This window comes from Sorghum bicolor, chromosome 3, assembly GCF_000003195.3.
Source record: "Sorghum bicolor cultivar BTx623 chromosome 3, Sorghum_bicolor_NCBIv3, whole genome shotgun sequence".
NCBI classification, from domain to species: Eukaryota; Viridiplantae; Streptophyta; class Magnoliopsida; order Poales; family Poaceae; genus Sorghum; species Sorghum bicolor.
Genome location: NC_012872.2, coordinates 52,232,148 through 52,247,343, shown reverse-complemented (window position 1 = coordinate 52,247,343; position 15,196 = coordinate 52,232,148). Strand labels below are relative to the sequence as shown.

The following is a 15,196-nucleotide window of genomic DNA, read 5'->3' as shown; positions in this document are numbered from 1 at the left end:
GGGGCGGTGCGAGGACATGTGGTGTGTGAGGTTAGGATTATAGAGTCTGTTTGTTTGAGCTAATCTGTTAAATTTACTAACTATTTAACAGTATTTTTTCTTTAATAATAAATTAACTCAGCCAAGCGAACTGACCCTAAACATGCGTCAGTCATAGAGTAGGGTCGCGCGTACGCGCTACAGGTCGCGGGTTATGCAATCCTTTTTTTGTCGAACCACACTTTGCTAGTAGTGATTTGTGACTTTGACTGTTGACTATAGACGTATCACCATCGAGGCACGTCACTTTGCTGTAGTGATTTGTGACGTTGGCTGTTGACAGACAAACAAGTAACAACGTCGAGTGGCATGCATGTGCAAGACTGCAAGTCCACCAAACGGGATGCGCAATTAATTAAGCCGCAACATTGTATAGTCAACACCACAGCTGAATACGAACGTAGTACCAGTAATGACTACGTAAAAGATTTGCTAAATAAACTTAAACACGCGACCCCAGTGCATATACTATGCAGATCGACAATGGATCAACAAGAAGCAATCTCGAAATCGAAACGCAACGCAACGCATAATCCACGAACTAATAAGCTAGCTGCCTGCTGGCCTCTGGCAATGCAGCTGGTGCTGCTGGTGCTGGATCGATCGCTTAACCGAGCAGCTTCTTGACGGCCTGGAACCTGGCGTCCTTGTCGCCGAACTTGGTGCCCTGGTAGTACTCGAGGTAGTCCCCGAACCTGTAGGGTCCGGGGTACGCCGCCGCCGCGTCGGCGTCCTCCCGCCGGATGCTGGCCGCCGGCGCCACCACGGCGTCGGGGCCTGGGTTGTAGAACGTGGCTACGGACAGGCGGCGGCCCTGGTCCCCGGCCGCGACGCGGTGCACGATGCTCCGGTAGGCGCCGCCGCTGAGCACCTCGATCTGGTCCCCGATGTTGACGAAGAGCCTTCCGCCCTTGGTGGGTCCGACGGGGACCCAGTGGGTGCCGCCCTTCAGGAACTCGAGCCCGCCCACGACGTCGTCCTGGAGGAGCAGGATGATGCCGCCGGCGTCGGTGTGCGCGCGCAGGCCCCACACCAGCTCCGGGCGCGGGCACGACGGGTACATGGCGAACTTGGTGCCGACGAACGGCGGCGCGAAGGTGCCGGCGACGTGGCCGGGCGGGAGGCCCAGGTTCAGGCTCACGCACTCGCCCAGGCGCTCCGCCAGAGACACCATCTGGGCGATGTACGCGTCCAGCGTCTCCCTGCACGCCGGCGTGATCTCCGGGAAGTCGGCGACGTTGGTCTTGGGGTGGTGCTGGATGAAGTAGGTGGACTCCCAGTCCACCTTGTCGGAGGGCGGCTCCACCTCAGCCTCGCCGTCGTCGGTGGCGGTGTCGAGGTTCTTGGCGAGGTCGGAGGCGTAGAACTTGGCCTCCAGGTGCTCCTCGTAGTGGCCGTAGACGAAGCGCTTGACGTCGTCCATCAGCGCCGCGTCCACGCCGTGGTTCTCCACCTGCGATCGAGCGGCGCGAGATGATTATATTGGTGATGAGCACGACGCATGTAAAAAGAACTTGTCAATAGCTATATATGTATATATGTATGATTCGTTGTTGCTTACCCAGAAGAAGCCCCAGTCCTTGCAGGCGTCGTGGAGCTCCGCCAGTGTCCGCGACCTCTGCTCGTCGCCGCCGTTGAGGCCGCTGAGATCGATCACCGGAATCTCCATGGGACCCGTCATTCTGCAAAGGTATACGGTTTTCTGCTTCTGCCCCTTCCAAGTTCCGACACTGTGAGTGTATGTGTCTGCACTTTGTGTTCGGTGCATGGAGAAGGTATGGGTAGCTGGCTATTTATAGTGGAAATTCTGACCAACACACACCTACGCGTCCCCGTGAACGACTGTGGCAACAACTTGCAGGTGAATCTCACATTCGATGTGGAATACTGCAATTCGTCCCGCGGTTTCGTGTTGCTTGGTTTGGAATAATTGGCAGGCAGGTTTCCCCGGGTACGGTGGACAGCGCGCCGGCCGGCCGGCCGGACGCGGCGTAGGTAGCGCGTAGCGTCAGTGATACTCTGATAAAGCCGGACGGACGGTCGATTGGCTGTGTGTTCCGTGTTACGATCCGGTGATTATTCAATTCTGGAGTCTGAAGCATCGATCGAATCTGCCGGTGTGATCTATCTATCTAGCTAGCTAGCACAGAAATGTCAGAGGGGAGATCCAATGGACGGCTGACCCTGGCAAAGCCGATATTCCGATCAGATGCAATGGACGGCTGCAATCGACGCTGTGTTCCGCGCCGACCCAACGGCCTGGGCTGGCCGGCGGTCTGCATCAGGCCGGTGCAGGCTACGTACGGCAGGCACGGCCGGGCGGGCGAGAATGCATGACGCGCCGCCGCATCCGCTGCTCCATCCCTGCCGCCGGGCGTTGCACGGTTACGATTACGACCAGCCGGCAATATAATGCCGTTGCTTTGGCTCCAAAGCATTTTAATTCCATATGCCGGGCTGTTGCTTGGACGATAATACCGCGGGGGCCGGGCCGGGCGGGTCTGCTGCGCGGTTTCTCCATCGCCGCCCCGCACGCTGAATTCGTCACCAAACCAGGGATTCGACCTTGTCTGCCAGTCTGCTGACCCCGGCTCCGACTCCAACGTGGCCAAAGCAGCAGACGAGGAAAATCCCAATAAAGTTTGTTTTTGGCGTTGAGATCATATGCTACGAATCAAATGGATGAGAAGACGAGACCCTTAGGGCTTGTTTAGTTCGTAAAAATTTTCAAGATTCTCCGTCACATCGAATCTTTAATCGCATGCATGGAGCATTAAATATAGACGAAAATAAAAATTAACTGCACAGTTTACCTGTAATTTGTGAGATGAATCTTTTGAGCCTAGTTACTTCATGATTGGACAATGTTTGTCAAATAAAAACGAAATGCTACAGTACCTAAAAACAAAAAATTTTGCGAACTAAACAAAGCCTTAATAAGAACAAAAAAAACAAAAAAAACTGTGTTGGGAAGATCCCTCCTAGTCCTAGGCTTTGTTTAGTTTCTAAAATATTTTGCAAAATTTTTTCAGATTTCCCGCCACATCTAATCTTGCGACATATGCATTCAACACTAAATATAGATGAAAAAAAACTAATTGCACAGTTTAAGTGTAATTTAAGAGACGAATCTTTTGAGCCTACTTAGTCCATAATTAGATAATATTTATTAAATACAAATGAAAGTGTTATCGTGTCTATTTTACAAATTTTTTTGAACTAAACAAGGCCCTAGTATAGGGACTAGGGAGTAGGAAGAGACTATGAGACCACGCCAGACGATGCACGACAAGCGATCGTTTTCGTCCAAGGCCTTGTTTAGTTTCCAAAAAATTTTGCAAAATTTTTCAGATTCTCCGTCACATCGAATCTTTAGACACATGCATGAAGTATTAAATATAGACAAAAATAAAAACTAATTGCACAGTTTGGTAGGAATTGACGAGACGAATCTTTTGAGCCTAGTTAGTTCATGATTAGACAATATTTGTCAAATACAAACGAAAAAGCTACAGTATCAATTTTGCAAAATATTTTGGAACTAAACAAGACCCAACTCGACCGGGACCCGTTGTTGCCTGGCGCCTTCAGTTGCATAGTATGCAGGTGTGGTTGTTTTGGTCGAGCCTCCAGCCCACGGGTTAGCGGAAAACAGCGAGCGCGAGCACAACGCCGCAACACAGCACCAACGTGCTTGTGTTCCTCATCAATCAATCAATCAATCAACGCCAACGGTCAGCATTCAGGGCCACGCAGAGTGACTTTTTGACTAGCCAGCTGAGCTCTATCAGTGCCGTCATCAGTTCAGTACTACCGCACTCATGCCACTTCCCAGTAAAGCGTGGTCCTCACTTCTTAAGGCCTTGTTTAGGCCTTGTTTAGTTCGCAAAAATTTTCAAGATTCCCCGTCACATCGAATCTTGCGGCACATGCATGGAGCATTAAATATACATGAAAACAAAAACTATTTACACAGTTCATCTGTAAACCGCGAGATGAATCTTTTGAGCCTAGTTACTCTATAATTGAACAATGTTTGTCAAATAAAAACGAAAGTGCTACAGTGCCGTTTTCACAAGTTTTTGCGAACTGAACAAGGCCTTAGTTCTCAGAAATTTTTGCAAAATTTTTCAGATTCTCCGTCACATCGAATCTTTAAACGCATGTATGGAGTATTAAATATAGACGAAAATAAAAACTAATTATATAGTTTGGTCAAAATTAACGAGACAAATCTTTTGAGTCTAATTAGTCCATGAGTGGACAATATTTGTCACATACAAACGAAAGTACTACAGTGTCAATTTTGCAAAATTTTTTGAAACTAAACAAGGCCTAAGACCAAGAGACTCAGGCCTTGTTTAGATACACCCAAAAACTCAAAACTTTACAACATTCTTCATCACATCGAATTTTGCGGCACATGTATAGAACATTAAATATAAATAAAAAAGATAACTAATTGCACAGTTTACCTGTAAATCACGAGACGAATCTTTTAAGCCTAGTTGCTTCATGATTGGATAAGGTTTATCAAATAAAAACGAAAGTGCTACCGTGTCAAAATCCAAAAAGTTTGTGGATGTAAACAAGGCCTCATCTCTATCACTAGCCAGCTCATCTATCAGTCAAACTATATATCCGATTGTTTGAAAAGTTATGGCTAAAAGTATTGTTTGCTAATTTCTTATGAGAGAAAAATAGACTAACACAAAAATACGGTTTATAAGATAAAAAAACGGAGCCTGCCTTCGTCACTTGGCCATGCGGCATGCACATGCGAAACCCTTTTGGCTCGTAAGTTCTTCTGAAAAGCAATTTGTTGAGTCGGTAAGACCAAGACACTGATCATTATAACCAGTATGATGGGTTTTAAGACCATGAACACTTTTTAGAGCCTCCTCCCAATAGTGGTTACCAAGAGTAACAAGTCAAGTTTCCAACTCAAGAAACCCAAGGAAGAACACTGGTAGCACTCACGCTAACACTCAGATTTCACTTCTTGGCTCTCCAAATTAAATGCTTCACAATCCTCTCTACAAGTGTTGGCACAAGTGGGGTGAAAAGAGCAGCTCCAAATGAACTAGGGCCAACACTTATATGAGGGTGAAATAAGTCAAGTTAGAATTTCATCGGATAATCGTCACACAGTCCTTCGGCGCCAGATCATATGGCAAACCACAATGAACTAGACAGTGAATCACTATGTCAAGCTTGGCTTCACCTGATGATCTGTTACACAATATCCTCCGCCAGATCATACGGCTCTCACGTGGTCACTGGGGTTAAGTCAGTTTTGCCCTGGAAACAGCAAGTTTTGCCCTCGAAACTGTTTGAAGAGGGTTAGCTAACTTATAAGCATATTATATGTTTAGGGGCTAAATATATATTGCTAATACTAACGGTGGTAGGATATGTTTGAATGTCTAGAATATGTTTCATTAAAAAAAATAAAAACCAATCTTCTTTGTGTATTCAAGAAAAAAAAATCTTTCTATTAACTGGAGCAAAAAAAAATGTTCAGTCAAATATTTGAAGGGGTTTCTTTCGCAAAAATAAAAATATTTGAAGAGGTTTAGCTAACTTCTCGACCAAACCAGCAACCCTATTATTTTTACCCGCCTTGCTTGGCCGGTCAAAACCGAATTTTTATATCCCTGACCGCAACTTGCAGAAGCAAACCAAGTACAACTGCACCTTTGCATGAGCACGATTTGTTTCTGATGCAAGTTTGAAGTATTCAGCAAGATGGCATTCACGTAAACCATGCCCAACAAAACACCGAGTCAAGCAAATGTAAGACAACTGCTATTTATGATCTGAACCAATATTTTCTTTACTGTTTCATTACTAGCTAGGAAAAATCATGAATGATGGGCCCTGCGCATTTACATTGCACCCTCCAATGACCAAAAATGAATAATCAGACAATGCAAAGCCAAGTGCTGGCTTTTTGGCAATCTCCAACCCAAAAGCCACCGCGCACATGGACTCAGGTATAAGCAGAGTCTCATCTGCGCGTCACTCCCCTGCCAGACCAATTTACTGTGTCTAGAGAGCCACAACACTCAATTTCTCACAGCTAGGGTCCTAACCATTTCTTCCATGCAAGTCTTATGTAGCCTAAGTTACATACAGATATCAATGCTTAAATCTAACATACAACTAATTCCCGTAACTCCTGACAATCCGTGCGTCACAGTTGCCGCGACTTTCACCCCTTGCCAGGTTGATCGGGTAACATTTTTGTAGAAACCAATATGCTATATGGATTATATGACTCAACCGCATATAGCCTCAACAACGGCTCTTTTCATAGTCCCAGGGCATGGATCCCCACCAAATACATTAGGAACCACACTTACCCCACAGCGCTCTTGACCAATGCAGTTCTGCAAGAAACACCAATTTTAATTGTAGCTAAACACAAATACAACTTCAATGTTTTGACTTTAGTTGACTAGTGTTTGCAGATCCTTTACCTTCCAAAATATGTCATATGACTTGTGTGCATGGCAACCACCTTCAGAGTAGCTCCCACAGGAGCCCTGTGGTGTGCCAAAGCTGGCGAACTTTATGTCAGTCATCTTCCGTCCATGATCACACTGGAGGTGGATCTTGGCTTTCTCATAGTCTTTTGTACGCCAGTTCGTCATTGATGGCTGCCATTCAGAGACATCAGCACATATACTCCCTGTTGTTCTTTTCACCATCGAGATTCCGGTAGGATCACCACCCCACTCCTCAAATATAACCAAAAGGTTCCCCGTTGGATTAAGCCATGAACGAGGAACATGGTACCTGAACAAGCATGACATGAATATAAAAGGGCTTCAAATGAGAACTTTCCATGGATATTTCTGCCTTAATATATGAGGTGCCTACCATCTCTGAGAAGAGTCACCACAGTTGGTTTGGCACTTCTTTTCATCATACTCTCCACGGTAATCACAGATTCCACAGGTTCCAGAAGCTTTGTAGCCAGGCCAATACCTTCCAATACCTTGTCCATTTATCCAGATTTGACCTTTACCCATGCTACTCATATCCAAAGCTAATGGCTCATCACCATCAGGTGCATTGAAGAAAGCCTGCACAGGATACAATAAACAATCTTTTTGAAAAATGAAATGTTTTTTCCCACATGGAAAGCAATTAAATTTATGATCTGCCATACCTTGTACCATGTCAGAGGCTGCTTCTGCATGGGTTCTCCCCACTCTACTGAAGAGCTACCACTAAGTGAATGAAGACTCAAATCCTCACCTTTCAGACCAACCTGGACAAGTACAGAATTATTAAGGTTCACGTGTTTAACACATCATACATAAGGTTAAGGTAAGGTTCATAACAATGGCAGAAGTAACCTTATAGGTCCATTTCTGCCACGTGAGATCTCTCCTTCCCTCATTAAGGCCATCGAGTGTCACAGGACCTAGAATTCCAGCATTCCAAGTCTCAAAATGTTCTCCCACATTCTGCAGCGAAGGTTAATGGAATGAATCTGGAAAGGTTGACACAGCTCAAAGCTAAGAGTACTATCTGCTGTTGAAAAAAAAGGTGCACTTACCGGGAGACCAACTGCTATACTTAAGCATGAGATAGTGTTACTGCCTGGCCAAAGCTTCACATTTCCACGATATGTCAGTTTTGGATCATCTACACTTCCATATACAGTTCCTGCCAATGAATTAGAGAACATGATGAAAATCGAGAGAGAGAGAGAGAGAGAGATTTGTTTTACCAGTTAGTTGTCCATTAACGAAAATATGCAAAGCATGACCAGCCGACATAACAGTTAGCACTGGATTCTTCCCATTACTGAGAAACTGCTCATCCTGAGCAACATCAACGCTGAAAGTGAAACCTTTAGCATCTTCGAAATGTAAAAGCTATTATTAGGCTTTCTGAGTTGGGGACTTAGAGTACTCACTATGTTGTATACCATAAGTAGTCTGTGTTATCCCTTGTCACATTTATCTGTTCCAGTAACCCTACTGTCACAAATGATTCATCACCCAAGGAGTTTATATCCTCATTGTATGATTGCCATGTGAATCCTCCAGCCCATTCCATTTTCATTTGTGAAATCTGACTTCCAACCTGTATAAACATATCAGTATAAAAAGTTTTTCACCAAGAATTACAAGGTACAGTAGCACCAAGGAAATGTTGTGTGAACTCAATATTAGGAAAACCATCCAATTTTAGAAAGTAACTCAATTAGAGTAAGAACAAAAGGAAGTTGTAGAATGAACAAAAAGACTCAGGTGCCCAATCTCACCCTGGCAGTGTTGTAAACAGTTGTTTTGCAGTCTGGGAGAATACTTATGGACCAGGGAGGTAGATTATAATGCATTCCATTGAATGATACCCTAGCATAAGATACTTTATCCTTGTTCTCAAGGAAGGCCACACAAGCATCAGTGCTTGATCTAAAAACAGATGCCTAAAGAGGAAGTTACCAAGAAGTCAGTCCTGTACAAAATATTATTGCGTTCAAGAGCAGAAGAGTGAACTTAATGCTGTACTAATTAACAACCTGCTGAGCATTGCCAAGTGAAGTTACAATTGGATCTCCTGCAACCAATGCTGGTTCGCAAAGCTTGATAGCTTTATGCAACTCCTTCAAGTGACCCCATTTTGGTTCTCTCAGCAAGCCTGAGGAAGTGAAGGGGAGGAACTCATATCAACTTGATCAACATAAGGGATTATTTCATTATGAACTGACTGAAATATAATCACTTGCTATTTTGCACCAAATGCCCCAATGTACTCCATCAAAGTAATAAAACAATGCTAGATGCATTTGCTTTTGATTGCAGAAACAATGTCTGACCCAATCAAGTATTTTAATAATCAAGGAGATTAGAGGTTACATTTATCCAACAATTTTAATAATTTAAACCTTAGTCTCACATACTAGGGACTGTGGATGTCATTAGTGTCATTCTGTTGCCACTGCTGACAGGAAAAACATATCAGAAAATACATACAGTTTCATTCAAGATGACTGGGGAGTAATATTAAACCAACCTTATAGCATCTATGGAATCACGCATAGATGTTGCATTAGGGGAAATTATGTAGCAGTAATCCTTACATGAGAAGAGATTGATGCAAACTGTATAATACATGCCTGGCTTTTACCAAAGTAGAATGTGTTCAACTCACCATATTCATCAATAGGAGCATCATAGTCATAGCTAGTTGCAATGAATGGACCACCAGCTGTGCGCCCAAAATTTGTTCCTCCATGATACTGCAAAGTGGTGTCATAAGTCATAATTTTGCTCATTCGATAATTTGGTAATAAGCTTCAAATATCCTTTGGTAACTGTACATGCTCTTGATAGAGGTGTTTCAGACCATACGCCATTACTACTTGACACCAGAACACCAGCCTTCACGGGAATAGCAAAACCATTTAAAATGGAGCTCAGCTGGTTCTATCGTGAGGATTTCTATGATCGAGTTATAGAAATATGGAATAAGCCAGTGAGGGGGCAAAACTCTGTCCAGAGATGGATAAAAAAAAATAGGAGCTCTACGCAAATATCTCCGAGGATGGGCCTCACACACAAATGGTGTATATAAACAACAGAAAACAACTCTTCAGTCGACCATCAATAACCTTGATATTGTTGCCGAAAATCGGGACTTATCTGAGGATGAGAGAAGTCAGCTTGATCAAGCTAGAAATGATCTGACCAAACTCCTTCATGAGGAAGAATTAAAATTCTATCAGCGAGAAAAGGTCACTGATGTTCTACTTGGGGATAATAACACCCGATACTTCCAAATGGTTGCCAATGGTAAACATAGGAAGAAAAGAATTTTCTCTCTAGACCATCAAGATGGAAAAATAGAAGGTCAGGCAAACCTTAAGAATTACATCACACGTTTCTATAAGGACTTGTTTGGACCACCACAAAATAATACCATGACCTTAGATGAGTCACAAATAGTTGATATTCCTCAGGTCAGCCAAGCTGAAAACGAATTCCTAACGGCTTCTTTTATGGAAAAGGAGATTCGGGATGCAGTTTTTGCTATGGAACACAATAAAGCACCCGGGCCAGATGGCTTCCCGGCTGAGTTTTATCAAAAGTTTTGGGATGTCATCAAAGTGGACATGATGCAAATGTTCCATGATCTTCACTCAGGAACCTTGCCGCTTTTTAGCCTCAACTTTGGTGTCATAACTCTAATTCCGAAGGTCCAAGAAGCTAATAGAATTCAACAGTATCGACCAATTTGCTTACTAAATGTTAGCTTCAAAATTTTTACTAAAGCGGCAACCATTAGAATTAACTCAATAGCAGATCATATAGTTGGCCCAACTCAAACGGCCTTTATGCAAGGACGCAACATCCTCGAGGGAGTCGTCATTTTGCATGAGACAATTCACGAGTTGCATTATAAAAAACAGAGTGGAATTATTTTTAAAATAGATTTCGAAAAGGGTTATGACAAAGTTAGATGGCCTTTCTTACTACAAACTTTGCGGCTGAAAGGTTTCTCTCCTAAGTGGATCTCTTGGGTGCAAGCATTTATATCAGGTGGAAGTGTGGCAATCAATATTAATGATGAGGTCGGACCTTATTTTCAAAGGAAAAAAGGCCTTCGACAGGGAGATCCACTATCCCCCATTCTATTTAACATTGTAGCTGATATGCTAGCTGTACTAATTAAAAGAGCCCAAGCAGATAATCAGATAAGTGGAATACTGCCACATCTAGTTGATGAAGGTTTATCTATTCTACAGTATGCTGATGATACATTACTCTTTATGGACCATGACATCGAAAAGGCTCGCAACATGAAGTTATTACTTTGTGCATTCGAGCAACTTTCTGGGCTTACAATAAACTTCCATAAGAGTGAAATATTCTCCTTTGGGGCAGCACAAGAATCTTTGTCCCAATATACCGAGATTTTTGGTTGTAATCAAGGAGCTTTTCCAATGAGGTATTTGGGCATACCTATACATTATAGAAGGCTCTCAAATGCAGATTGGAAAAGAGTAGAAGAACGTTTTGAAAAAAGACTTAGCAGCTGGAAAGGAAAGCATTTGTCAACTGGTGGGCGCTTGACACTGATTAACTCGGTGCTTAGCAGCTTACCAATGTATATGATGTCCTTTTTTGCGATCCCAAAAGGAGTTCTAAAGAAACTAGACTACTTCAGGTCAAGATTTTTTTGGCAAAGTGATGAACAAAAACGAAAATACAGATTAGCCAAATGGGACATATTATGTCAACCCAAAAACCAAGGTGGACTTGGAATTCACAATTTAGACATCAAGAACACGGCCCTTCTGAGTAAGTGGCTCTTCAAAATGCTCACAACTGAGGGTACTTGGCAACAAATGCTACGTAAAAAATATTTAGGATCTAAGCCTCTTTCTCAAGTTCAATGGAAGAACGGAGATTCACATTTTTGGGCCAGTCTGATGAAGGTTAAACGAGATTTCCTGCGTTTTGGGACCTTCATAATTCAGGATGGATCACAAGTAAGATTCTGGGAAGACAGGTGGTTAGGACAGTCAACTCTGCATCAACAATATCCTTGTCTTTATAACATAGCCCGGCATAAACAGGCTACTGTAGCAGAAGTGCTAAGCACGTCTCCACCTACTCTATCCTGGCGAAGAGATCTAATTGGACACAAATTAGTGGCTTGGAACAATTTACTTCCATGCATCACGAATATTGTGTTAAGCCAGCAAGAAGATGAATTTCGCTGGAACTTGCATCCTAATGGACAGTTCTCAGTTAAATCTCATTACCTAGCAATGATCCATAATGATGTTCCTAATATTAATAAAGGCTTGTGGAAACTTAAAGCTCCTTTGAAGATCAAGATATTTCTATGGTATCTACGTACAGGCGTAGTGTTAACCAAAGACAACTTAGTTAAACGTAATTGGCATGGCAGCAAACAGTGTTATTTTTGTCACAAAGATGAGACAATTAAACACCTGTTTTTTGAATGTCGTTTTGCTCGTGTTGTCTGGTTTGTTATCCAAGCAGCTTCAGGCTTGTCTCAACCGCATAGTGTCTCAAACATGTTTGGTTCTTGGCTCTGCGGTCTAAGTAAAGAACTGAAATCGCTAACCTTGCTAGGAGCAGCAGCTACATGTTGGTCTCTTTGGTTATGTAGAAATGACCTGGTTTTTGAAAAGAAACATACTTGTTCTCCCTTACAGGTTATCTACTCGATTATACATTGGCTGCGTACATGGGCTGTCCTGCAGAAGCCAGCTTCACAAGATTTGGTTGTAGCGGCATCTCAACAATTGGCGCAAGTGGCCAAGGAGTTTTTTACCCGGGCACATGGGTGGCAGTCTAGTCTTCGGATTGAGTGTTATTAGTGTGTCTTTATGTTTTAAGTTTTTTTTATAAGGCTGTGTGTATCTTTGCTATACAGAGGCCGGAAGTGTTTCAAGGTCACTGTATCATCTCGATGTAACGATCCTGAAATTAATGAAGCTTTCTTTATCGAAAAAAAAAGCTTCAGCTGCATAACATGAATCAAGGGAGTTACCATGTAATAATTAACAAAAGAGCCACCCTTCTGAATAAACTTGGCAACACCGTATGCTAGATCCTCTACTGGTCTATGTGGAACCGGAATGCCAAATCCTGTATACCTGCATTCAAGAGAGAAAAATACATCAGGAGAAATATTTTTTTTTAAAAAAAACTACAAGTGCCTGGTTTCTTTTTTTTATCAAGGAAGCATTTATTAACTCAAGATAATTACATCAAGTTGATAAAACCATCTTGTCCGACCTCTGCATAAAAGCATACAGTCTATAGAAAGTTCTTTTCTTGAAAGATACAGACACACTAGTGACTATTCATCCGTAGGATACAAGTTCCTGGTTTTTTAGGTTAAGAAAAGAAAGCAAACTAAATTACCAAGATGTCCAAGCCTCAGTCCACATGGTAGGCTTGTGAGGTTTGTTTGGGGAGAACCAGTCACAATAAAATCCGTTGCAAGTATTAATCTGCAACCATTAGATCAAAGTAAGTTCTTGTTGAATGAAAAAGGAGAGGAAGAAAATAGCAAACCAGACAACATAGGAGTATGATCAATCATTAGTTTCCTTTCTTGGAAGATGGTCACAAGTTCAGAGCCCCGCACATTAAAGAAATCCTGCCCAAGTTGCACTCTTAAAGAAAGGGAGTACAGGACATACAATTGGATCCGGGGCATCATCTTCTTTGCACATGACCCATGGAACACTCGTGTTGAGTGCAACCGCCATGTTAGCTGCCCATGACGCGTAGGCCTTGGCGGGCTCTCCCTGATCCCACTCTAAGGGCCCAAACTCATTCTCAATCTGCAAGGACAATCAGAAATGGTGGGTTGCATTCAAAAGGATGACATCAATACATATCTAAAGGATATGAGTTGCAAACGTACCTGGGAGAGGATTATTGGCCCTCCCTGCCATTCAAAGAGCCCTTCGGACTTCATCATGTCAACGATCTTCGTGGTGAATTTCTGCATCTCAGCCTGTTCAAGATTGACCCAGGGTAAAAAAACGATCGAGTTTTGCAGTAATTTTAGAAAGGAGAAACACATGAAAAGCAGAGCCATAAATCAATTCTTGCCTTGAACGGTTCATTATCGGTCCTAAAGCTGATGCCCGGGACATACTTGAGCCAAACAGGGAAGCCACTGCAACCGAAAGCGAGAAAAGAAACATAGTTACTTCACATCACCTTGGTATCAACAGATCTGTGTTAATTATTCCTCACTAGCCAAATTTAAAGCACAGGACTGAGTTATTACACGCGAACACTCACTGTCAACTCCAAGAGCATGAAAGCGACTTCAGGTAACCAAATTAACTACCAAATCTCTGCATGATTTTATTTTCACAAGAAGAAACTCATACACACTACAAGAAACCAATGGTCACAGCAAGATGCAAGAAGATGAATGTCGTCTAGAACATCTCGTACAAACATAGAGCAAAACAAAGCAAGTTCCGCTTACCCGAAATTCCACTCGGCGCAGACGTAAGGGCCAATGCGGAGGTGCACGTAGAGTCCGGCCTGCTTCACCAGCTTGATGAAGTGCACCAGATCATACCGCCCCTCGAAGTAGTACTGCGCATGGGGAACCAACCACCACATCAAGAACAGCAGACGAAGGGGAGGGAAAGAAACCGACATTTTTACCAAACGTCTGTAACTACCTGTCCACGGGAGGGCTCATGGCCGTTCCAGAAGACGTACGTCTGCACGACGTCGAGGCCGCCGTCCTTGGCCTTCTGTATCAGATCCGGCCACATCTGCGCGCCAGAAGAAGCAACAAGCAGGCAACCGAGAGAGAGTCAGCAGACACACTCCACCAACCGCAGCGGCGGGCCAGCTAGCCCGCATTTCGGGTGAGAGGAGGAGAACGCCATGCTCCGAAGGAGGAAGACGAGAAGCAAGAGAGCGGCACGCGCGCACCTCGGGGACGCTCCTTGGGTAGTGGACGGAGCCGGACATCAGGATCCGGCGCTGGCCGTTCACCACCACGGCCTTGCGGTCGTAGGTGACTGCCGCCGACACCGCGGCGGCGAGCACGGCGACGACGACGACGGCGGCGAGGCCCGCCGGCGCCGCGGGGGCCATGGAGCGGGGAGGAGGTGAGGAGAGGAAAGGGAGGGAAGTGAAAAGAAGGCGCAAGCAAAGCGAGAGGAAAAAAGGCCGCGCCTTTCGGTGCTTTCCCTCCACTGGATGACTGGAACTGGAAGCAGGTCGGGCGGGCCACCGGACGGACGGAGTGAAGCGCCGCTCACTGTCACTGAGGGTGAGGGCACAAGATGACACTCAGGGAGGTATCACACCGTATCACTCTCTCCGGCCCCCTTCTATGGTGTGGTGCTTCTCTCTCTGGAGATATCTGGCCTTTGGGATTGGAGAAGCAAGTGCTGATTAAACCACCAGCCCCTCGTTTCTTTGAATAGTTAAAAAGAAAAAACAGGATGTGTCTCCACAAGAAAGGGTCGCGAGGATCTAGGAGGGGTATGAGAGAGCGCAGAGCGTGATGGCATGGGAGTCCAGCTAATAGCGTTGTTAATTAGAGAGAGAGCGCATTGATGGACCCACAGCCTGGACTGGTGTCGTCAAGATGACAGGAGGAGACGGGA

The 15,196-nt window shown here is 44.2% G+C and overlaps 2 protein-coding genes across 3 annotated transcripts; both read right to left on the bottom strand.

The window, feature by feature from the left end:
- On the bottom strand, positions 370-1,821 carry LOC8078636 (1-aminocyclopropane-1-carboxylate oxidase 1). Its single transcript, XM_002455792.2, has 2 exons — positions 1,601-1,821; positions 370-1,492 (listed from the first exon to the last, which is right to left on the bottom strand). Exons 1-2 carry the CDS (start codon positions 1,805-1,807, stop codon positions 647-649), a joined length of 1,053 nt encoding a protein of 350 aa, XP_002455837.1. The 5' UTR covers positions 1,808-1,821; the 3' UTR covers positions 370-646.
- LOC8078635 (beta-galactosidase 2) lies at positions 5,837-15,175 on the bottom strand. Of its 2 annotated transcripts, none has more exons than XM_002455791.2 (19): positions 14,514-15,175; positions 14,255-14,350; positions 14,053-14,165; positions 13,665-13,731; positions 13,474-13,566; positions 13,247-13,390; positions 12,966-13,054; positions 12,589-12,694; positions 9,214-9,301; positions 8,582-8,700; positions 8,324-8,488; positions 7,973-8,142; positions 7,784-7,893; positions 7,610-7,719; positions 7,407-7,517; positions 7,217-7,318; positions 6,925-7,130; positions 6,522-6,840; positions 5,837-6,431 (listed from the first exon to the last, which is right to left on the bottom strand). In XM_002455791.2, the coding sequence occupies exons 1-19, from the start codon at positions 14,676-14,678 to the stop codon at positions 6,321-6,323; spliced, it is 2,484 nt and encodes an 827-aa protein (XP_002455836.2). In that variant the 5' UTR covers positions 14,679-15,175; the 3' UTR covers positions 5,837-6,320. The 2 variants fall into 2 exon arrangements, with proteins under 2 accessions (XP_002455836.2, XP_021312900.1); XM_021457225.1 differs by having other exon boundaries at positions 7,610-7,698.